Source organism: Eutrigla gurnardus (assembly GCF_963514095.1).
Source record: "Eutrigla gurnardus genome assembly, chromosome: 7".
Taxonomy (NCBI): domain Eukaryota; kingdom Metazoa; phylum Chordata; class Actinopteri; order Perciformes; family Triglidae; genus Eutrigla; species Eutrigla gurnardus.
In genome coordinates, this window is record NC_139921.1 from 5,779,539 (window position 1) to 5,804,325 (window position 24,787).

A 24,787-nucleotide genomic window follows, 5' to 3' on the forward strand; every position below is an offset into this window, starting at 1 on the left:
GAGAAACTGGAAGGCAGGCTCTTCCTCCAGTCCTGGGGCATAGGCGGCTCTGAAGCGCCTATAGTACTCCTTGGGTGATTCCTGCTCCTCGTGTACAACGGCGAGGGCACCGAGCGTAGCGGAGGCGGGATCCCAGTACCGGCTATACTCCTTCCGGAGTGCAGCACAAAGTTTGGGGTATCGGTCCTGGGTTCTGGGTGCAAGTGTTTCTATGAAACTGCGGACATGTCTGGTTGTGGTCTTCCAGACTAGTCTGAGCTTCTCCCGTGAGGAGGCATGGGGTAGGTCAATCAGGTGGTTGTCTAACTCTCTCAAATATTTGTCAATATTATGGTTCGAGTTTTCGGGATCAAAATGTTGAATATCTTTAGCCATGCTCTCAAGCTCTTCAAAGCGGAGGCGCCGTGGCGTCCTTCCTGGTGAAGGCGAGACTAAGCTAGGTTGAGGAGGCGCGTCGCAAATTACAGGTTTGTATAGTTCTAATATAATAAGATTTATTAAAATCAGTAATAATGATCACAATCAATAACACTGCAATTAACAAAGCCTTATTACCTAACTACCTAACACACAAAGCTAAGCTAAACAAAGGGAGAGACACACGTGGAGTGTGTGCGTATGTGTGTGCGTGCGTGCGTGTGCATGTGGGGTAGCGAGAGAGCGAGAGGTGGAGCTATTCCTCGCAGCGTTCAGGGGCGGAGCCACTGACGTCAGATGGCGTAGCGAGAGAGGAAGAGAGAGGGGGAGAGATGGCCGAGTGTAGCCACAGGATGTAGCTATGTCCCTAGCGTCCGCCGGGAACAGCTGGCTTGGGACACGTGTGTGTGGCGTGTATGTGTGTGTGTGTGTTAGCGGGACACAAACAAAGAGAGAGAGAGTGCGCAAGCGATATTCTGAGGCTCAGAAGGCGTGCCGCTATCACACGGGCTCGCGTGAATGAACTGGCGTTTATTCCGCGAGACCGGTCTTTTAACTGATAGTAGAGGCTTTCTGAGCTCGCGAATATGGCGGAGGTTAGTCGAAAACACTGTTACAGAAATCAACCCAGCTGCGTGGGTACACGATCAGTATTCAAATACAGCAGCACATGAACAAACGGACTCGGCGGTCCGCGATCAGAACTTAAAACACATTAACAAGAATTACAAGCATGTCCTACACTATCGAATCTCTGCTTCTGCCCAGACAAATAGCCTCTTACTTTTGTCGATGTGAGATGCGTCGATGTGAGGGTTTCGTCCCGTGCGTCCTTGACGTCGGCAACGGACGGTAGTTCGTGGGCGCTCGTTCAGCGCCGGATCCAATTGGTTGAAGAAAACCGTTAGTTATTCTTCCTTCTGCAGGGAAATGAGGGACAATTGCGGGGCTCGGCGATTTAGTCAGCTGATTTCAGACAAAGACGGGTCGAGTTATCCGTTCTGCTGGCAGCTGGGACGAAGAAAGTTTTCTTCTTACCGCGGGGAACGGGAGAGTCGCACTGTCGCGGTGGTCTCCTCGGTGGTCTCCAAAATGATAAACAAAAGAAAAATAAAACGAGTAGAGAAAAAGAGGGGTAAAACAGTCTGTTGCTCGTCCAGCGAGTTTGGGGGAAAAGACTGCGGCCTAGGACAAAGGGAAACGCTGCAGACGTTATATTCACCTCCTGGCGTAACGCGAGTTACTTTGGAGAGAGAAAGATTTTCTGGTGACGCCGGGATTTATAGCTCACGGCTGGTCCGGGGGACCCCCTGGAGTCCCATGCAGTTGCCAGCCAATAGGGCACCAGTTGTGTGACGTCAGATCTCGCGACCAGGTGGAGGTGACACTAAAATGGTGGTTGTAGTTTTTTTAATCTCCTTTGTCCCATTGTCCGGCCGCATTGTGTAGGCTTTGCAGGCCGCATTGTGTAGTCCTAACGGTTAGGTCCCAACAGTCCCCCTTTTGGTCTGAAGGTTGAGGTGTGGGACGCAACCTTCGGAGCAACATAAGGGCCGAACCGTCCATGTATTCCTTGAAACACGTGGGAGTCCAAACAGTCTGTATATTCCATGGAAAAGAGGTTAAACAGTTAATTCAGGTTAAAGTCCATAACTTGATGGAGGCATTGTCTGGACAGAGATTGAGGCAAAGTCTGGGCAGAGATTGAGGCAAAGTCTGGACAGAGATTGAGGCAAAGTCTGGGCAGAGACTTCTAACTATCTAACCTATATTAGACATCACTAAGGCACAATTTATACAAACATCAGCATTATCATTTCATTCAGGAAATTTCAAATAGGATCCATTCCTATTATGAAAAACAGAACGAAGACGGAAGGAAAGCGAGGAAAAGGAAAAGGGGTTAGTGGTCGCTAGGCTTACTCCGGGTGGAGGTTGGAGTTAGCCTGTGGGATGTGTGTGGTATCTCTCCAGAACCTAACATTTAGTATGGCTTTAGCCTATGCGTATCCTGTTTCCCTATGATAGATAGATTGAGGATGAATCTTATGCCCAGGTTCCTGAAGTCTACTGAGATCGGGATTGCCTTGCCAAGACCATAAACCAAACGCACTTATGAAGGTTGCACCACAGTTGTAATAGCGGATTGGAGGATTTTCGTGACCAGGCATCTAAGGCATGTAAGGTGTTATTGAGCAGGCTGGAGTGTAAGTTGACAGTGGCTACGATTCCCTGAGGGGGTGTTGCCTAAGTTCTGCAGTTGTTGTCACTGTGAGAAGGGTTTGATGTTTAGGTGTTAGTGCATGCGGTTACACCCTACTGTGGCTATGGTGAATCTTCTCCTGGGTGAGAGGGAGACTGCCTCCCCCTTTCGGGTGCGGCAACTGCGATCTCTAAGAGGTGTGACAGGTTTGTAGGGCTTGATCTGATTCGCATGAACCCACTTGTGTGTGGCTGGGTGCCTTGTTTGTGAGACCCTGATGCGGTAAGCCACTGGTGATAGCTTACCGACGATCTCGAAGGTTCGACTCCTCATGAGGATGTCGTCCACATAGATGAGGTTACCGCGTGCAGCCGCGTCACTCATCGCCTTGTGGAGGGACATGTTGTACTCGGCTGGGGAGTTCGAATACCCAAAAGGACAGCGGTTCCAAGTATACTGGCGGTTCCCAAAGGAGAAGGCAAGCTTATATTGGTCTGTTGGATCAACTTTCATTGTCCAGAAACCATTAGCGATGTCTACCGTTGAGAAGAAGCGGGCTCCCTTGACCTTAGTTAGCTCCTGATCCAGGTGAATCATGGGCCAGCGGGAGAGAGGAACCTGTTTGTTCAGTGGCCGGTAGTCGATGGTGAGGCGCCATTTCCCAGTGGGTTTCAAGACCGGCCAGATTGGAGGATTATATGTTGAGTTGTATTCCTGGATGATTTGCTTCTCCAGCAATTTATCCAGGATGTCTCGGATAGACTCGTATGCGGCTAACGGGATCCTGTACTGGCGTACGAAGGTCGGTGGCGCATTCGGATCAGTGGGGATGCGGACCGTGTGAAGTTGGGTCTCCCCACAGTCCTGCAAGTCTCGGAAGAAGATCGGCTGGAAGTCGTGGAACAACTTCCGTAGCGCGTCTCTCTGGTCCTCGGTAGTGAGGGCATCTGCTTTGGCAAGCTGTTGGGTTATCTCAGACTCAAAGCCCGAATAGGGTTCCTCAGGTGGTTGGTGTGTCTCACCTGAGGTTGCTTCTGTTGACCGAGTCGTTGATGCGTAGATGACCAGATCACCCCCTTTTCCCAGTGCTGTGCCACAAATGACTTCACCGTGAAGGGTGTAGGTCGAACGATTGTTCAACTCAAGCAGGGGCGTGCCACAGACTGTAAGGTTAAGTTCCCAGAAATGGGGTAAGGGCTGGAGGAATGCTTGGGAGCCAGGGATCTTCTGTCCCTTAAGGATGGCGAGCCGGATGGGGACACCTGCGGTCCTGGCAGGGACCATCATGTCAACTTCGCTGGCAACCTGACATGCCTCTGGGATGGTTTGGCCTGATGTCAGGTGTTCAAGTTCAATAGGCAGGGGCTCGCTCTTAGCATTAGCCTGGGACCACAGAATCTGACTGACCGTGTCCAGTTTGGTGCCAAGTCTGACCAGAATATCAGCACCTAAAAGGAATGGTGGATGTAGTTTGGGCACTACGCTTATGAAATGGTCAACCTGTTTCCTCCCAATACGGATCGAGAGGGCGCACACTCCTACCGCCTTAAGGTGAATCTGCGGTGATTCTGCAGAAAGGAGGTGGTGGTTGAGAGGCGCGATAACTGGGAGAGGTTGATGCTGGCACAGATGGTGGTACAGATCTTGACTGACGGCTGTCTTCTCTGACCAAAGCCCCAGGATCGCTTCTGGGACATGGGTGTCATTGAGATGCACACCGCCAACCAGATGAGGGCTGTAAAGTGCTGGGTTTCAGTTCTCCAGCGGACACAGGAAGGATCCGTGGTGTCGGAAAGCACTCGAGTCGCCGGCTTGGAGTTGTGGGCTCGCAAGCGGTGCGGTTCGAGCAGAGCCAGGATTAGGCTCTGGAAAAGGCATCCGCATTGGTAGAGGGTCTCTGGACTCTTGGATGACGGCGACTCATTCGTCGGAGGCCATCAGGCCACCTGAGGGGTGGAGCGGTTTTGGCTTAAAGCATTTCCACCAATAATAAGCCAGAGGAATAGTATATAGTGTGCTCTTTCAGGCACACTCAATAATAATAAGCCCGAGGAATAGTGTGCTCTTTCAGGCACACTCAATTAATGAAAAAGTTCAGTCTTTTTAAAACTTGTTTTGGATCTTGCTGAGGAGTTTTCAATGTTAGCTTCCACACAGTCAAGCTAAAACAAGTTTTCTCATGTTATTCTGGCAGGTAGACTGAAAGCTAATGCTAGTCAGCTTTTGCTAGCTTCCTCATGTTAGTCTGGCAGCTAACCCTAGCCACCATGTGCTAGTTTCCTTATATTACCCGATCAGCTAATGCTTGCCAGCTTATGCTAGCTTCATATGATCATTCTACTGCAACCTTTCTAATATTAGCCTATTAGATAATTATAGCTGCCATACCCTAACTTTAGGGGTGTGAAACTTTGGCTTCACAGCGATTCGATTTGACTAACGATACAGTAGTTGGCGATTCGATGCGGTGGCCGGCCGGCGAGAGGCGCCGGTGGGCGGCCGGCGAGAGGCAGCGGTGGCCGGCCGGCAAGAGGCAGCGGTGGCCGGCGAGAGGCAGTGGTGGCCGGCGAGAGGCAGCGGTGGCCGGCCGGCAAGAGGCAGCGGTGGCCGGCGAGAGGCGGCGGTGGCCGGCCGGCAAGAGGCAGCGGTGGCCGGCCGGCAAGAGGCAGCGGTGGCCGGCCGGCAAGAGGCGGCGGTGGCCGGCGAGAGGCGGCGGTGGCCGGCGAGAGGCGGGCGGCGGCGGTGGGGTCTTCGTCCGTCACAAACCGTCACTCGCCACTCAAAGCAAAGCGCCGTATGAAAGTCTGAAAACTATATAGATGCGGAGATGAGGGACAGATTGTGGCGAGCGATTGCCGAGGAGTTTGAGATCGGGGACATTCTGCAGCCTGTTCTGATCAGGTGGATCGCGGAGATGTGGGGTGCCGGTAGTGCTGCAACGTGGTCCTGAAGTCCACCTGGACCCGATCGGGATCGTTGAAAATAAAAATAGCAGTGAGGATGATGTAGTGATTTTTTTTTTCTCAAGAAATGAGACGGCCACGGAATCCCCATCCTGCTGGAGGACTCGTTCTTTTGGTTTTGTAAATTTTTTGCATCGAATATGTATTAAAAAATTATCCTGGTAATATCTCTGCGTGTGAGTGTGTGAGACTTAAGAGCCGTTGGCGGAATCTGACACGTATTAATTATGCGTCAGAACAACGTCATCAACGGCGCAGAAAGAAATCCCGAGTAGTGTCCGAAAGTGTTTTTTTCATTTTGCCTTCGAGTCCACTATCCATAGAACTTCCCTTTATAGGGAGTAGGGAATGATTTCGGAGACAGCGTATCTGTATTCTTCTGAAAGGTGAAAAAATTGGCGTGACGCATTGGCGTGACATTTCCTCTGCTCCTTGTTGCTGCTGCCACTGAGCAACCACAGCAACATGACAAAGAAGCAGAACCCGATTGGTCTTCCTGTGTGCATTTGACCTGCTGATTGGCTCACAAGTAGAACCTTAGAGAACCAAGGTGGTTTGACTTTGGAAATAGAACCTTATTGTTTCCTAAATAAAACACCTCACATAATGTTACTAAGTTGTCATAGAATAAGAATATGTGAATAACTTAATTATGACAAAAATGTCAGTTAGAACCTGAGGTGATGAACAGTTGTTTGTATTTGTTTCATCACTAATTTCTGATTCCTCTTCAGACTCAGTGGCTGTAACCTCTCAGAGAGAAGCTGTGAAGGTCTGTCCTCAGTTCTCAGCTCCCAGTCCTCCAGTCTAAGAGAACTGGACCTGAGTAACAACGACCTGCAGGATTCAGGAGTGAAGCTGCTGTCTGCTGGCCTGGAGAGTCCACACTGTCAACTGGAAACTCTCAGGTCAGATTCAACTACTTTGAGAAGTTTACCTATGAAGCTTTCAGTGATGCGTTTACATGCACCAAATATTCAGTTATTTACATTCACGTATTCCTAAAAAGACACGTTTGCTACTAATCTGTTAACATAGCTGATGAAATACTGTTCCTGCTGCTAACGACTTGCCAGCAAAAGAACAAAACAAAACTTTTGTCAAAACCAAACCTCTTGTTCATCTTTTCTCTGCTGTTCGATGTTTTATTAGTTTTATAAATCCACCTGGCGTTCATAAATGCTGTTGCAAACGTCAGTCTACGTTTGTGAACGTCACTCCATGAACATGTGAGCCTGAACTACAACACCAGACTGTCTCTGCTGTCAAGCTGGAGCCAGTTTGAACCACTTTCTATACAGTTGAGTTTATTGAGTTTTATATGAAATGAACTAATATTCTTGTCACGGTGGCTGAAGCACCAGGGAGGACCCACATGCAGACTCAAAGGTATGCAGATGCAATGAAGACATATTATTGATCAAAACACCCCCTAGTGGCCAGCAGAGAGAATGCAGCTTTAAGGACCTTCAGGCTTGACTTCACTTTTCTGAACCAGAGGTTGATGCCTGTGTAGGAAAACAAGGTTAATACCTAATGGTACCTACGTAAACTGTGTTTGTAAGGAAACTAGGGACGATATTAAAATGTGTATATCAATGTGTATTAATCTACAATTTTAATACCTGCTCTCGTAAAAGGGGCACCATCTGTTGGTCAGACAGAACTTTATAGAATTCACGTTTATGACTCTAATGACCACTTATTAATTAATTAACAATTAATCAATATCATTTAATAAATCAGTCTAATTTCCTTTGATCATAAGTTCTTGAAATAGAGATCTTTGTATTCTGCACAGAAGAAATATCCACGGACAACGACTTTATGCTTTAGGGGAATTTATTGATTAACTAGGGATTAAATAAAAGTGAATGAAACAATAACAGATGTAATAAACAAAACACCAATACAACGGCAGAAATATAACTTGAAATGTGATTAACAGCTCATCTAGCACGTTTGGCGAAAAGGCGAGTGTGTTCTTCCTAAGAATTTGGGCTCCTTAGTAAGAGGAAAAGGTGAATAATGGGAGAAATGACCTCACAGATATTAGATATTAACAGACGCTATACTTAGTTTCACCCTGCAACTCGGTCATTACTGTTGAATGCGGATTCGGTCTTACTTTGGGACGCTTCTTCTCGGCTTACTGAAACTACAAGCGGTCGCTCTTCCGTCGGTGACGTAGACCCGAGGGGATCTTCCTTGCCGTGGCCCGAGGGAACCGTTAGCGTCGATCTGCGGTAGTTTCGTAACGGGCGTCCTTCTTTGCCTTAATCCGTTTTAGTTCAACAGCTGTCTTCTTCTTGAGTTCGGCCTTGGGTGATTTGGGTATAAGCGCCAGTCAATTTGCCAAATCTTGCGGCCACCGGTCGAGTTAGCATTGATCAAAAATCCTCAAAAAGGCTAAAATGCAAAAATGAAGAATCTAACGACGAACGAACTATCTAATAAAAGTAGTAAAAGTTAGAGAAAGGGACGAAATTCGAAGAGGGTAAGAGCAAAGGCGAAGGCCGGGTGGCCAGCGCCTGGTGGCACGAGCGGGAAGGCAAGAGCCGGGAGGCCAGAGCAACGAAATGCAATCCTATGACTAGAACGTTTGAACACCATCTCGCCCTTATGGTCAAAGTTGGCACATTGCATATAGTTCTCACACAGAATGATAGGTCAAAACAAATGAAACATGAACTGTAAACATTTCTCTGTACAAATCATTTTTGGTAGAGTTGAAAGGAACTTTGATCCAACACATACAATGCAAACCTATCAAGCTAGCCCAAACATTTTTGGTAACTTCTCTGTCCTTCGGTGTAGAACGACGGGAAGTTCGCCAGTATGCTTATAATTCCACAATGATTATTATGGATGGTTTTAAACTAATGTTGAACACATATCTCATCCATTTCTTGGATTGGTCAAAATGTGAACATAATTTCCTGCAGAGTTCATGTGACTCTCTCTGCATGCCAGGTGTTAATCAGTTTCCAGCTGCGTTTAGGTGCCTCAAAGTCTGGTGACTCTGAAGGTCTGGTCCTCCTCGTTCGGGGGTGCGTGGAGAAGTTGTAGATGCTCTGATTTAAGGGTTTGTAAATCCTCTAACCGAGCCATAAAGTGGCCTAACATTTCCTCCAGGTCGGTCCAGTGACCTGAAGGAGAATGTTTACTCATCTGCTGCGAGGGGACCTTTGTCTGTATATCTTTTAAAGGTGAATAGTTCATCTTTCGTTCGTTGAGAAGTCACATCAGAGAATCGTGGGCTGTGGCCCCTACACCTGATTGGAATATCAACTCCGACAACTGAACATGAACCAACCAGACATTTTGATGCTGCTGACAGTTTTAATTCAAAGTTTAAAGCTTCTAACTCGTCTGCACGGCGGAGACAAAACGCCATTTTAACACCAACATGTGCACACACATTTATGATGACAATGACTGTAAAAGGCTCTATAGCAAGGGTCACTAAGAGGTGGAGCTTGGCCCAGATCCAGACCCAGACCCCGTCCTATCTGGACCCAGACCCATAACTGATAGATCATTGAAAATTATTAAATGATGATGGAGCGTTTCCATTTTACTGCTGCAGCGTTAGCATCACTACACTGGTTCAGATGGTTGGAGGCTAAATCATCTCACTGGTTGCTACTCACAAACACGTAATTACCCAGTAATGCAACGGGGTGAAACGTTAACTCCAAACTTAATCAAATCTGTGCAAACTGGAGTTTCTGTGAGTGACGTTTCTATGGTGACAACTGACGAGACTCACTGACAGCTGACAGATGGATCAGAGAGTGGAGGTGATAAACGTCAGTCAGGTCGGTGAAATCTAGAGCCGATAGATAAGTTCACACGGCTGCTCTCAAAGAGGAACGCTGACAGTGAGAACAGAGCTTTGAATCAAGACAGACTCTTTTCTTCCAACTGGCAGTTGAACACCTGAATGCCTCATATGTTCTGAGACTCTTAAGAAACACATTTTCAAAGCTGTGTTTTGTATTTTACTGTTATTATCAGAGTACTTGTTATTCATAATTCCTCCAGTTCAATATGAAAACTATAAACATTGTTGAAATGTTATTGAATAACAGCCTTTTTTCTTTGCTAGATGGTTTAAAATCAATACCAGATCTTTGTTGGCACACCAGGTCTGAAGACAGACCACATAGACTGTTTCAACTGTTGTTTCTTCTCTTTTCTAACGCTTCAATTTCTCTCTCAATCATTTCAGCTCGTCTCTTTTCTTTCTTTTAACTTCCTCCTCTGTCCATCTCTGTCCATCACTCAGCCACGCTTATCCCACCCAGTACAACATCAACACAGCAAAAGACAAATATCACTTTTTTCTCATTTTAAAAAGTGGACAAATGGACATAAGTCTATGTAAAGTCCCCAGAAGTGACAGTAGTGTGTGTCTTCAGTCTGTCAGGTTGTCTGATCACAGAGGACGGCTGTTCTTCTCTGGCCTCAGCTCTGGACTCCAACCCCTCCTATCTGAGACAGCTGGACCTGAGCTACAATCATCCAGGAGACTCAGGAGTCAAGCTGCTGTCTGCTGGACTGGAGGGTCCACACTGGAGACTGGACACTCTCAGGTGAGGACAGATGGACAGACATCAGACTGGACACTCTCAGGTGAGGACAGATGGACAGATATCAGACTGGACACTCAGGTGAGGACAGATGGACAGATATCAGACTGGACACTCTCAGGTGAGGACAGATGGACAGACATCAGACTGGACACTCAGGTGAAGACAGATGGACAGACATCCGACTGGACACTCAGGTGAGGACAGATGGACAACAGCTCCAGACTGTGTCTCCGTCTCTGACTGAGGATCTGGGGTTCATGTTTAATGGTGGACCTGATTGAGGTCTTTGAATGTCTTCCTGCAGGGTGGACCATGGGGGACAGCAGAATCTGAGACCTGGTCTGAGGAAGTGTGAGTATGTTTTCAGTAACTCAGCTGCTCCAGATTTGAACGTGTTCATGACTGAAATCCGATGATCACGTTTCTATCAGGATGCAGCGTTTGTTTCCTCGTGGCTGTAAAGATGTCGTGTTGTGTTCACACCAAACGCCACATTTTCACACTCAATTACACACAAAGTCAACGCAGAGACACAAACGGACGGCAATTCCTGCCGGACGGCAACGGAGACGTGTTTGTGTGAGTTTAAATATTTCAACTCAAGAGATAAATTCCTCTGTGTCTCTAAAGCGTCTCAGCGTTGAGATCGTCCTCCTGTCGTCCTGACGTCCCTGAATCCTAAATGGAGGAACCAGATGTTGTCTCCTGGGTCTGTGGTCCCCTAGAGGTCTACAATAGTAGCTCACATTAGTCCAGAGACCAGACCAGACTATGTGGAGGAACCAGAGACTGTCTGTGGTCCCCCAGAGGTCTAGATAGTAGCTCACATTAGTCCAGAGACCAGACCAGACTATGTGGAGAAACCAGAGACTGTCTGTGGTCCCCCAGAGGTCTAGATAGTAGCTCACATTAGTCCAGAGACCAGACCACAGGTTGGTCTGGTTTCAATCTTTAATAATTTAAGGCCAAACCGTGATATTTTTACGACCAACGATGTCATTTTGTCGTGTTTTTGTTTTGTCTGTTGATCGTCAGTATATTTATTAAGCTTTTAAAACACAAACCAAAAAACACCCAATTGTCTCCAACAATAACCTTTAGCTGCATTGTGTTTGTTCTCTCCATCAGATGTCTGTGAACTGGAACTGGACACAAACACAGTCAGCAGAAACCTGGACGACACCAACAGGAAGGTGACAGGTGTGTCAGACGACCAGTCATATCCAGATCATCCAGACAGATTTGTCTCATATCCTCAGCTGCTGTGTAGAGACGGTCTGACTGGTCGCTGTTACTGGGAGGTCCAGTGGAGAGGAAGGGTTCATATATCAGTGAGTTACAGAGGAATCAAGAGGAGAGGAAACGACTCTGTGTTTGGATGTAATGATCAGTCCTGGAGTCTGGGTTGTTATGGTGGTGATCGTTACTCTGTCTGGCACAAAAACAAACAAACAGACATCTCCATCTCCTCCTCCTCCTCCTCCTCCTCCTCCTCTGGTGTGGTAGCAGTGTACTTGGACTGTCCTGCTGGCACTTTGACCTTCTACAGAGTCTCCTCTAACAAACTGATCCACCTCCACACCTTCAACACCACATTCCCTGAACCTCTCTATCCTGGGTTTAGAGTCGGGTCTGGATCATCAGTGTCTCTGTGTCTCTGAAACTGTTCACAACAAACACAAAGCGGTGTGATTACATTCAGAGTCGATGCAAAGATGTGAATGAAAACATAGCAGTTTGTAATCAGTCAGGTTCATTCCTCCTTGTACTTGTTGTAAATGTATTAATCCTTGTGTAAATGTACTTAAATGAATGGAGTATATCGGGATGGCTTTGTCTTTAGACTGAACCTTGTCGTGTTGAGGAACATGCATTAGTGACTGGAGCAAATAGTTGCTGTCCAGTGAAAACCATCAACATGAAACACAGAGTACACACAGGTTAGAATAGAAAACATAATGTATTTAACATATTACAAATAAAAAACATATTAAACTGTTTCTTCATTGTTGGAGAAAATGCTCCTGCTAAATCCACTAAGGAATTATAAACTATGATGATGCTGCAGCTGTGATTTTCCATTCATCAACGCTTTATAACGCTTGCTCTTGGGTGATGTTGGGACTTTGAACATCATGAGGGTGTTTCTAGTCCTGCTGGATGTGAAAACATGTCCTGACATAACTTTTGTTATGATATGGAACAATGAATAAAATTGCATTTAAAAGAGAATAAACTGTTCTTGAACTGATATTTTAGCAAAAGTTTAATTAAACTATATTTTAAAACCAGTGTGACGATCTGAAAGATGCCTCGTCATGAAAATGAAAACAGGGCTGATGTTTGTTTCATTTCCCCGAGTACAGTCCGATACTATAGTATATTGAATGTGGAGATTAGTCCCATTATTATCACTCTATTGTGTTATTATTTCTAATACCTGCATCAGTTGAACTTGGTACAACTTGTGCAGGAGGCCTGCTGAATGTTGTGTTCCCAAGGACTCGTCTTCGTGTCCAGAGATACACAGACCAGCTACAAGACGGCTGCATGATGCATGTGAACGTGTCTGGGTATAAATGTTGACTTTGCTGCAGTGAACCTCCGTTGAATTGAATCCGGCGTCACCAACAGGCTTGGAAGAAGAGAAGCGTCCGCTGGCTGCATCTCGGCTCTGGGCAACTCCGACACTGCAGACGCAAATAAAGGTCGGAGGCGTTTTGCCACTATTTTATCGTCAGCTTCACCTCGGCCTAGACGCAGTGAGTAACACATAATATTCTCCAAAAGGAAATTGATTAAGATCAAGATGAGAGAATGTGTGGATTCAAATTAAACGACTGAAATAATAAAAAGACTAAAGCTCTGTGTAATAAGGAAGTTACATGAGAACAGGTTCAAATCAAATAATAATACAAAGAATGTGAGTTAAAAGTAGACGTCCTGAGGGTAAAGTTAGGGCCGTTGATGAGACCCAGACCAGAGTGTCCCAAAACCAAGACTGCAAACTGTCCATAAATACAACTTGGGGTCCTTCATGAACGCAACTCCTTCACTTATAATAGGCTCGTTGGAGATGAGCCAGCCGGCGCAGAATCGATCTCGATGGACAATGCATGCTGGGTAGTTTTGTGTCCGACTTGATCCTGACTTGATCCAGACTTGCTCCGACGTCATGAACACGTGGGCAACGATAGTCTCATGAGAACAAGGCGGCTGCAGGTGCTCTCAACCGACTGCAAGACCCGGGGCATGATGGGAAACGCCTGGCTCTCGCCTCATCTAACAGCTGATTGTATCATATAATGAAAACAATTAGTGTGAGCAGTGTGGCTGATGGTTCACTTTATTTTCTGCATTTGAATATTATTGTTTGCTGTGATGTCATTAGTTGCTGTGGACTATTGTTTTGGACTTTTTATATTGTTTACCTCTCCCATGAACTGCATGAACACGGACATCATTCCACTAAGTGACACACCTGTTGAACCCGCTTCAATCAGCATCTGATTGCCAGTTGAGCAGATCCTCCCAATAAAAGGATGCTAGATCTCTTACCAGAGGACTCTCTGCTCGGATGAACGTGCTGCACGCTGTCGCGGGCTGGATCGCCTCCTCTATTCCCCCGGTGTTTCTGCTGGCTGGATCTCCTGTGTCCCGGTGAAACCGTCTCCCAGACTCCTCCTGTCTGTCTCTGGTAGCGGCGAAGCGGCCCCTCAGAATCCCCGGCGCTGGACTTCCGGGTTGGAGCAAGAGCTACTCGTAAATCCCGAAGCACACTCCCGTTGCGGGTGCAAAAGGAAAACCAGGAGCCAACTGGAGACTGGAATGAACCGAGTATTTCCCCCCTTGGTATAGAACATTGGACAATCGAAGACTTTTGCTTTAAAATAATTCTGTCCTTTTTAAGAAGCAATTATCTTGACAAGCTTGCTTTTAGAAAGGGTAATAAAACATATTTCTATAAGAATTCTTCTGTCGTTCTGCCTGTGTTGGTGTGGCTGGGAATCCAAACTTTACTTATGTGAACTACATTCTATGATACTACTACCCCAACAGCAGATACACTACTATACTATAGTGTTTTGTATACATTATGGTCATAATTACATATATTTGGTGGCATTAGTTTATACTTTGTGTTTTTATACTTTGTTTCTTTCCTGACTCTTATAAAGCTACTGCAGCTGTATTGTGACAATCACCTTGATTCTCTTTCAAGTAGATTATCACTATTTTGTTCAGAAACTAAGCTAGCTTTGCCTCGACACTGACCCTCGTAAAAGGATCTGTCCCAACCATACGGGACCAGCAACTTCACCTGAGTCACATAGGCCAGCCATAGCGATACATCCACGTAAACATTGGTGCATGCTGCTGCTAGCATAAGCTTTGTCTCCGTAGCTCTCAGAGTAGGCGATGACAGGCGGAGCTCATTAGCATTTAAAGGTGCAGGCACAGAAAGAGCCTAATCCCAGGAGAGCTCAGGAGAGCTCATTTGAGCAACTTTTAGACAGCTGAAATTCAGGACCACGGATGGGTTTGGGGCAATGCATATCGAATACAGTGTTGTTGGACCTCTGACAGCTGTGTGAAATGGATGAAAAACAGTATAATATGGGACCTTTAAATCCCGTCTGAGCCGCATACTCTGACACCCACTGACTATTGCCTTATGCAATGCATAATGACAATTATAGCCACATTAAGTAGCCACATTTCTTTATTTATTACTGTTTGATGCATTACTGATACTGTACTTGATGTACTGTTGTCGTTTATGAATGTCTTGTAAGGTGTCTTTGAGAGGTGCCTTTAAATAAAATGCATTATTATTATTATTATTAATATTATTATTATTATTATTATTAGTATTATGTTTTGTCTCTTCGTAGTTGTTTTTTTGTTTTGTTCTGAGTCTCTTCCTGGTTGGTTTGTGTCTCTTTAATAATCAACATTTTGTTGGTGAAGGTTAGGGCCACCCCTGACAGCTCGGTGCCCCTGGGCCTGTGCCCAGAAGGTCCGTTCAGTAATCCATCCGTGGTGCTGGATATGCTGCTATGTTTTGACATTTAAACCATTTCTGTACGTGTGCTGAGTGGGCTGTTTCTGTTTTAAGGAAAATCTTTCAAAAGTTCTCAAGATTCTCAAAATAACATTTCATTCAATTTACACATTTTTGTCACATCATTGAACTCCATATCTGTACTAAAAGGATATCTTATTTAACATTAATATTATGTTAATATCAGTTTATGGATACAATCCCAGAACTCATCAGATATCGGTCTGGCGATGAAGAAGCCTCTGGGGGTAAGGGGCTACATGTGTGCTGCTCGTTAACAGTCCAATTAGCAACTCGAGATGTGAGACTAGTTAAAGTTGAGAGACGACGTTTACGACCAGATTGTTTCACAAGTAGCAAGTTTAGAATTCTACTTGAACTGCTAACAGAAACCAGAACAAAACCAAAATCCTGTCCCGTTGCTGTGAGATGAGGGAATATATCCAAAGACCTTTTCTTTTGCAACATCTAAGGTCCCGATGCAAGTGGGAAAAGTCTGGAAAAGTCTTGAAGAGCTGAAGGGAAAACAATTAAAAAGTCTAATGACTGCGATGCCTATAACCTCTCCTGCCTGTGAAACCCAGTAATGCGATTACAGAATCAATGCTTATAATCAATGAGCATTGAATAATTAGGAAAATCCTTTGTCCCAAACCACTGAGGATCCTCTTACCATTTGATGTTCAAAGTTAATTTGCAGCTGTCCGCCTCCTTTTTCAGCACATCTACTTTTCCCCAGCGTTTTCTGAGCTGTCTCCAGCGGCTAACACCCACTCTGGCAGAGAATTGATAACGGCCTGGGGATTAGCTTCAGAGGTGCACAGCATGTGTCCCTCAGCTGAAACATGACAACAAGGACAATGCTTTGTCTGCCTATAACACTGCTGGATGTCAAATATAACCGCAGCTCTGTGGCTCGTAAAGCTGCACAAAAAGCCAGAAATAGATCAAGCTGGAGAACCACTCGGACCCTTTGCTCTATTTGATTTATTCAGTCGATTGTTTTCTTGACTGCTCATTTATATGATTCATCCGTCATTAGCCAACAACAAATTCAATATTCTGCAATAACCGAACAGCATATAACACCACGATATGTTGACCTCATACACAGTACTCGAGTTGTAAAAATAATCAGGGGGGATGGTGGATTTTAACGTTTAGGGACAGATCATGTTGTCATATGGTGGGAGACACACGGTGTACCCTTTTGATTATAAGAACAAAGATAATTATTATATTCTATTACTCTAAAACAACGTGCATGCTATGGATACCAATATATTATGTATCAGATGCTCCTGTCATTGATCTACATATTAAAAGAAAATATCTTGTAAAATATCTAATGTCTTGTGTTTCCTCCTTCCAGCTCGGGTCCTCTACCAGAGAACCGGGTTCTTCAGTATCTCAGCTGTTCTGAGCTCTGAGCTCTTCTGGAGGTCTGGGATGTTTTTCTGGACTCTGCTGGACCCACTGTCCCAGTTTAGCCCAGAGTGCTCAGATTACCACTGATGCCTTTACTCTCCACATCTTTTTTAGCTCCTCTTTCAGCTCTTGGTATTTTTGAGCTTCTGATGTTGCCGTCTCTTGTTGTAGCTCCATTTATCACGACTGCTGTTTGTTGGTTAGCCGTCACCAGTTCATCAGTCTGGATCTGAGAGTCCCACAGGATCTTAGCTTGGTCATTCTCAACCACCTTTGGAGGTGTCTTCCATCCAGCCCATAATACCCAGCACAGAGGTTCCTGTATATACACAGTATACTTTATATGAAATCCATGACGGCGATGTCCAAAATAATGAACTCGAGGCTTCAAAACTGTAGTCCACAAACCGATGATGTCACGATGGCGTCATCCTCATTTTATATGGGGTCCATGCTAACGATGCATACTAGTGAGTGACAAACGGGTCACATGACTAGCGACACTGATGATTCACGTGACTAACAGCTGATGTGACACGATGTCCACTAGACTTTAAGTTTCTGACAGGACGCCGGTCACCTGTCCTGTGTGAATCTCTCTTCACACACAGTCAGCTGCTGTCGCTGATGCTGCAGGTAGGCAGGTCGGTGCTGTTTGAGGCGTTGGGAGTGTGAACAGGTTGTATAGAGGAGGAGGAGTATGGAATGTGGCTGGAATCCAAACAATGTGGAAACTATCCCATTAACGTGTTTTATCTCTTACCGTCGATGTGGATTAGAGGCATAAACATGAAAGTCACCTTCTAAGCAGCAATACATCTCCAACAGGCACTTCTAGCATGTAATTACACACATGATTATCGTTGTGGTATCTCTCCTTATATGAGTGGATGTCCCTGTGACCTTGTGTTCAGATCAGATGGGCATAGAACAAACACAGTCTTTCTTTTGTCCTCCCTGTCTCTTAAATAGTGTGAGTGAGACAAGACAGGTGGAATATTAGTCTCACCACTCCACTGTTATTGGTCCCAATGCCTAAAAGAAAAAAGGACACCGCTCTGAATCCTTTAGGACACTTTGTGTCTCCATTCATCACCCATTATGACAATCTCAGCCTCTTTCTTTCTTTCTACAGAGATCATATCAAACTAGAGACTATATGCTGTCGTCCTGTGAGGAAACTGGATGTCAGTCAAAGATGATCACTTTCTCAGTTCTTGGTACAGATGCCTGATGTGTGATATTTGTTAACTTGAGTTGGACCTTGAACACTGGATAGTTTGGATGCTCGGCGTCCCACAGACTTCACACAGATAGTTTTGTGATTGAGAGTATTTCAGAAAGTGAATAGTCCGTGTGTCACTTATAGAAATCAGAAAAAGACAGATATGAGATACTTTTTGAGTTTTTGAACTGAAAATAAAGGAAAATGAAAGCACCTTGATAATGTAAAAGCTCTTTGCTGTGAGGTTCAACCTGACGGAGTTCGAAAGAATCGTATTATTATAATCATTAATTATGGGCTGTTTGTGCTGTTATATAATTGAATTCTTCACATGTTGGACTGTAAAAGCTGCCAGGTTTTGGTTATTGGGGAACAGGAGGACGCCCAACTTCCTCCAGCATGTCAGCACATTATCACGGAGGCTCCATGCATCCCAAATGGCATGACAAATGCTGATGACTAACGATAAACAGCCTCTTAGACCTGCACCACCTGCTCACTGAGCGACTCCACAGAGGGCTCCTGCTTCAGGGAAGGAGGGATTTTGAGTGGCATCCTGTTGCTAGGTAGCCAACACATTCTCACCTGCTCGTCACATGGGATCCTTTCAAAATAAACTTTACATGTAGTTATGCACGGGACACAAACAGTGGTCTCCTACACTGTTTAATCTGCATGGAGTAAGTTGCTCTTCATACTGAACGTCTAATAATAATAATATTACGATTTTTTATTTCAAACATTTCAAGATGAATACAAAAAGCTATGTACATAAAACAAAGTATTACACAACTAGAAAGCATAGAGTTTCATGAATATTTTTTCATGTATTCATATCAGATGTATATTATAGTTTCTTCCATATTCATTTATTTTGACAAAAAAAATATAAACGTATTGAGATATTTTAGTATCCAAACTATAAATGAATTCAGAATTTAAAATAAATAAATAACAAAAAATAACAAATAGTAAGTAACCAAACGTGGAAAAAACAAAACAATAATGATGCAGGTGGGTTTTCATTGGAGTTGGTTCTGACCAAGCGCTTGTATTGTGTTGAGTCAGCAGATATCAACCTGATATCAACCCTGTCATGAATCATTGTCAGCCAAAGAGCAAATCTACAAAATAAGGTTCAACTGCAGTTGTGTTTTCATCTCATTTTTAGGTTATGTGTCACCTCATGACTCCAGATGGAACTTGCTTTACTCCTGGATTTACATTTAGACTTAAAATGGCGTTAAAGGTCCAGTGTGTAGGATTTAGTGTTGTATCGTGAGGTTGCAGATTGCAAACAGCCAAACAACCTGTTGCTCACCCCTCCCTTTCCAAGTGTGTCGGAGAATTACGATAACGCCAAAACTCAAAACAGCTGTAGAAACATGAAGTAAGTGGACTCCGTGAAGAGAACTTGTAGATATTAAGGGCTCATTCTAAGCTAACAAAAACACAGCAATTATTCATTTTAGGTGATTAAAGATGCCCTTAAATGCTACACACTGGTTCCTTGAAGCTGCTCTCATCAATATTTCATATTGAATTTAATCATTAATGTTTTTTTTTTTAAAAAACACACAACCCTAACACATTGACTGCAGACAATTAGTTGTTTGGCTAATTAATGGTGATTTAAAGTAACTAAAATATGATATTTAGGACTAAAATATTAGATTTGCTAAATCTTATTTTACTGCTTTAAATCTCTCCTATCTTTCTCACATATTGTCGTATATGATGTCAATCAGAAGCTGATGATAAAAGATGATATATATAAATAAACAAGATATTTTTCTTTCTGTTTCAGCTCACTGTTAGAAGTAAAGGAGATGAACATATTTAAAACATTTAAACACAACTCCAGGGATCAGCCGTTCCACTGTGACACCACTTGGTTTAAGCCATATGTAAATTCACAATGCATTAATTCAATAGTAAATCACAGCCACACAGAATAGGAGAGTTCAGTGCTGACTTTAAACACCTGTGTTTAGTTGCTGTGTCATGACGAGATAATCACACTGTCATTCCAACCATTCAGGCCGGCACACTACTAAACACTGTTGTGCCTGTTGGCATGGTTCTGTGACTGTGGGAAATAAAATGAGCCCAACAGTCCAGGTGGCATTTAGAGAAAAGTGTGTATGAACATTTAAAGTGGGCCTGCTTCAAAGCTCTGGGGTCCACACGTCTTCATTCGTGTTAATGTAGTCTTCACACTATGACGACTCCGTCCATGTGCCAGACATTTAATGGTTTGAAGTTCAAATCCACACTGGGAACGATGGATGGCATAACTATGAAGGCGCATTTTACAGCTTTTGTGTGATAGTTGCCTTCTTGAAAATCAATAACGGCTTGTCAAAGTCATCTAAATTAAAGGCACAGTTCACCCCCACCATCACAAACACTTACTGTAGGTTTCCTCTTACCTGTTATGCTATCTATCCATCTTGATCGTTTTGGTGTGCGATGTCTAGTTTTGGAGATATCGGCCGTAGAGATGTCTGCCTTCCCTACATTGAGACTAGATGGCTGCAGTCGTCATGGAGCTTTGTTGAGAAAACTCATTTCAAACGCAGCGTGTAAAAGCTACATTTTAATGTGATTGCGTTGCATGAGCTCATGACATCAGCTGAACTGCTTTCACATTTTCTTTTCTAAAAAGACACTTAGATATGTAGAGAGAACTAGATGCCAGTTAAAGCATCCCGGGAGGCCGGCTTGATGTAGAAAGAGCAAAAACATGCAATAGCAAGGAAAAATGTTAGGAGATGACTGAAAGGAGGACGAGTGAATCAGAATCACCTTTATTGGCCAACGTGTGAACGGACATGAATTTGACCGTTTCATCTCTTTGGATGAACAGAAATAGAAATAACAGCAAAGACAAGAAAGCTGGACAAATAGAGACAAAGATAAAGAATAGACAGGACGGTTGTTGACACTAGTAAACAGAGAGCTGTATAAACATGAATATTATATAAATATATATAAAAATCATGAAAAGGTGTTCAGTAAGTTCTACAGAATACAAGCAGTGAATGGATGTAAATGGACCAGTGAACCGTGTGCTCCTGCAGCTGGTTTATATTGACAGTGACATTTAAAAGAAAGGAGTTGTGTGTGTGTTGAAAGGCAAAAGAAGCTAAGCCGTCATTGATAGAGAGCGCTTTGTGAATGTGCTTTCCAATGCAGGGAAGAGAAGCTGATCAATAACGTTTATGATCGATAACCTTTCCGCCGGCACCAAGGATATCATTTGTTACACAGCATTGCATTTGTTTGCCGTCACAAAGCCGTGTTTAGGATGAAAAATAACGTCTATATGAATTGAAAATGAATCCATCATCATTAGGATGAAAGACCATGTTTAAGCTTAGTGTGTCATTTTTTCACTCATTAATTATCTCAGTATCTGAGTCTATTTGTGTCCATCACACAGAAAAAGGAAAAGGCCCAACAGAGACCACATTCCTGCATCATTTAAAACAAAAATAAACAAAAATATAATGAAAACGGTTCCAAACAGAACACAGCAGACACACCTGCGACGCAACCAATTGACAGGTTTAAACGTGAAAACAAACGAGAAACCAAAAATACCCACCAGCTGCCCTCCTTTCAACAAAGTAAAGAGTAAATATGATGAACTACAACCGCCTTTCTCTAGTTTGCAAACACCCAACACTGTCCTTTTGGTCCACTCCTGCCTTCCTCCAGGCTTTTAATGCTCCTTTAATGGGGGAGTGGATTCAGGTGTGTGTGCCCCACAGATAGGGAGGGGGAGGAGAGAAGAGAATCCCAGCACCACACACACACCCAACTAGGGCTGTAACACTATATATAAGACCAATAACAGAAAAGACACATATAAAAACCAACATCCATGAAAGCGCAGGAATTCCTTCATTCAGTAAACAGAGCAGGTGGAGCTGGTCCCCGTGGAGCTGGAAGGGTCTACCTCCCAGACCCTGCAGGCGGGGAAGGTCCATATGTTTGAGTTGGAACAGAAGCACAGCGGTTAAGTTAATGTGCTGATGCGTGGAATAACATGTGGGTTGGTGGTTCAGGACCAGAGGAGCACTGTGACCTGTGGGCTCTCCGTCACCCACTGCTGGACTTCTTCAGCCTGTTCACTGACCTCCATGATCCCTGTGGGTTCATTCATTAATGTGCACCAGAGTCCGTCAGAACGTGGTCCAGCTCACTGTTGAGAGACCAGATACATAGGTTTTGCTTTGGCTCATGGGCACATGGTTTCAATAAAACAGGGTCCTGCAGGTCATCTATTTGTGGTTTGGATTTTGCAGATCATCCTTGTGTGGTATACAGCATGGCTCACATGAACAACACTCGTGTTTTCACACTTGGTAAATGGAAGTGCATTTATTCAGCGCTTTTCTAGTCCTCAAACACTCAAAGCACTTCACGCTCTTTCATCACAAACACACATTCACACACTGATGGACGAGGCTGCCAGGCAAGGTTCACCTGCCCATCAGGATCTAAAACACATTCACACCCCATGGCACAGGCTTCGGGAACCCTTCCATATGTGGACTGGTGGGCCGGGGATCGAACCTACGATCTTATGACGGGAGGACAACACGCTCAACCTCTGTGTCTGCATATTAACTGGAGTGTAAATAAAGTTGATTTATATAACCTAATCTATAATTTATCTATCTATTATATATATATATATATATACCGGTATATATATATATATATATATAGTCTGTTCTCATCACCCCCTCACACAAAAGTAAGATAATTGTAAATGATTGGGAACACAATACATAAAAATAACAATAATAACAATAATTCCAATGACCTCAAAACCATCCCTCTACATACATGTATGTAGATCTACATGTACATCTATGCACAGTAAAGTACAACATGCCAGTGAGGTGTGTTGGTGAGGACAGCCCCGACCAGGAACAGAAACAGTCCAACAGTTGGTTCTAGACTTGTTATTTTTCACAAACGTGGACTGGATTCTCTGGATCCTGAGATACTGTAGTTCCCGCCAAAACGCTTTGCCATGCAGGCGTTTTACAGCCAGGAACCACCTCGATACCCTTCAACGTTTAACGTGTATTTTCACATCATTTTATATGATAATGACATGAAAACGCTGAGAGTTCTTCCAAAAGATTACACCAATAACAAAACCATAAACCAGCCTGTGTTTCTCTTCTAAATGCTTCAAGAAATGAAAATCAAGGTTGTATTGCCATCTAGTGGAGACACGACACATTGCAGACAGACAGAGTGGTGGAGAGCATGGAACAGTGCACAGGTTTCACTTCTCTTCTGCTGCTATGTGTTGATATGTTTAAACACAGGGAGACATTTAAAGTTTGCTTCCATACGATCAATGCGTTGACATGTTTATACATGGAAGGATTCATGAAGGTTCTTAACTTCTGTTTGTATTCTCAAAGGGCTCAGTCAAAAGTAGAGCTGTCCCTGTGTTGCTTTGCCTTCTGATCCTGAATCCTTAATATTGAATATTTTAATTCTCTTATATTTATCTAGATATTTATTGGAGTGTCTTGTTATTATTTGTAGCAGAGGGGGACATTCTGTATGTCCTGTATTCCCATTCTCTCCTAATCCATAAATTACCTCTAAACATTCTCTTGTTGGATTACATCCAGATTCACATCAGTACCTGTATGTGAAGCTGTTTTGAACAATAGCCCAACTCAAACGTTTGAGCATAAATGCACACAGACAGCTTTTCTAATCATACTTTCCTTTTGACCTTTACCACACATAACACAGCTGCCCTTACAAACAACAATACCATAATGCAGAAACAGTCAGGGGCCTACTGGTGTTATAACATGGCACCTTGAACATTGACCCTCTTGCTCTTACATCTGCTGCAGAGGATTGTGGGTCAGAGTAGACAAAATGCTAATAGAAGATGTACATCCTGGTATTTTTTACTGCATACTGTATTTGACAAACTATGTATTGAGACATGCTAAACGTTTGGTCTGTTTTATTTCTAAAGTTACTCTACTTATATGTCACATGTCGATCAGGGCAGGAAAACGATCCATTTTGGTGGTCATGGTGAAATGCAACAGGCTCATAGGAACCATTTGTGTATTATTGTGGCATACACTCTAAAGCCTTTATGGACATTTTCCACGAGTCTGCATTTTTTACATTTTATTTTACTTTTGCCTTTATTTTATGGAGAGGACTTTAAAAAAATATTGACTTAGTATCTAAAAAAGAATGACTTATTATCCCAAAATATTGACTTAGTATCTAAAAAATAATGAATTATTATCCCAAAAATATTTACTTAGTATCTGAAAGAAACTTCACATAATAATTATGTATTTTCCCAAAACATTGACTAAGTAAAAAATAATGACATTGTATCTCAGAATACTGGCTTAGTTATTAATAGTTACTTAACATCTCAAAAATAATGAGTTAGTGTAGTATGTCATTATTCTGAGCTACTAAGTAATTGTTTTGGGCCGTTGAAGCCATAATACGCGCAGGGACTCCATTACCCAGAGTGCATCAGCCCTCGCTTCAGTCGGCAGGATTGGCTTGCCGTGACCCCGCCCCCTGCTACTCCCCCTAGGTTAACTGACATGTTGTACTGCAGAGAGGAGCCCCGGTCGGCCGCGGCGGAGCTCGGAGCTGTCAGAAAACAACAGTATGGCGACACACGCTCGCATGTGCTGCCGCTTGTTGGACACACGGAGCCGGTTAACGGCTTTCAGGAAAGTCGGCGCCGTCCCGCGGCTGTACTCCGGCGCTACGCACAAGGAAAATGAACTTGAATTTGGAGAGTCGACCTCATCTGGAGCCAACTTCGCCTCATCTCTGAAAATGAGGTCCAGACAG

General features: G+C 43.9%; 3 protein-coding genes across 3 annotated transcripts in view; all 3 read left to right on the forward strand.

Annotated features, from left to right (window-relative positions):
* Window positions 1–24,787, forward strand: part of LOC311015917 (uncharacterized protein) — a 546,979-nt gene that overhangs the window by 215,725 nt on the left and 306,467 nt on the right. The window lies entirely within an intron of this gene.
* On the forward strand, window positions 262–10,199 carry LOC311015931 (uncharacterized protein). The gene is made up of 3 exons (XM_084013375.1): window positions 262–281; window positions 6,318–6,491; window positions 10,008–10,199. Exons 1-3 carry the CDS (start codon window positions 277–279, stop codon window positions 10,183–10,185), a joined length of 357 nt encoding a protein of 118 aa, XP_083869501.1. The 5' UTR covers window positions 262–276; the 3' UTR covers window positions 10,186–10,199.
* Window positions 10,428–12,396, forward strand: LOC311015929 (stonustoxin subunit alpha-like). Its single transcript, XM_084013373.1, has 2 exons — window positions 10,428–10,532; window positions 11,310–12,396. The coding sequence occupies exons 1-2, from the start codon at window positions 10,472–10,474 to the stop codon at window positions 11,840–11,842; spliced, it is 594 nt and encodes a 197-aa protein (XP_083869499.1). The 5' UTR covers window positions 10,428–10,471; the 3' UTR covers window positions 11,843–12,396.

Bases quoted from the DNA above. Each gene is read 5' to 3' on its own strand.
- LOC311015931 (XM_084013375.1), top strand. The intron at 6,492-10,007 runs GTCAGATTCAAC...GTGTGTCTTCAG, and splicing joins TGTCAACTGGAAACTCTCAG to TCTGTCAGGTTGTCTGATCA.
- LOC311015929 (XM_084013373.1), top strand. From the start codon at position 10,472: ATGTCTTCCTGCAGGGTGGACCATGGGGGACAGCAGAATCTGAGACCT. The intron at 10,533-11,309 runs GTGAGTATGTTT...TCTCTCCATCAG, and splicing joins GAGACCTGGTCTGAGGAAGT to ATGTCTGTGAACTGGAACTG.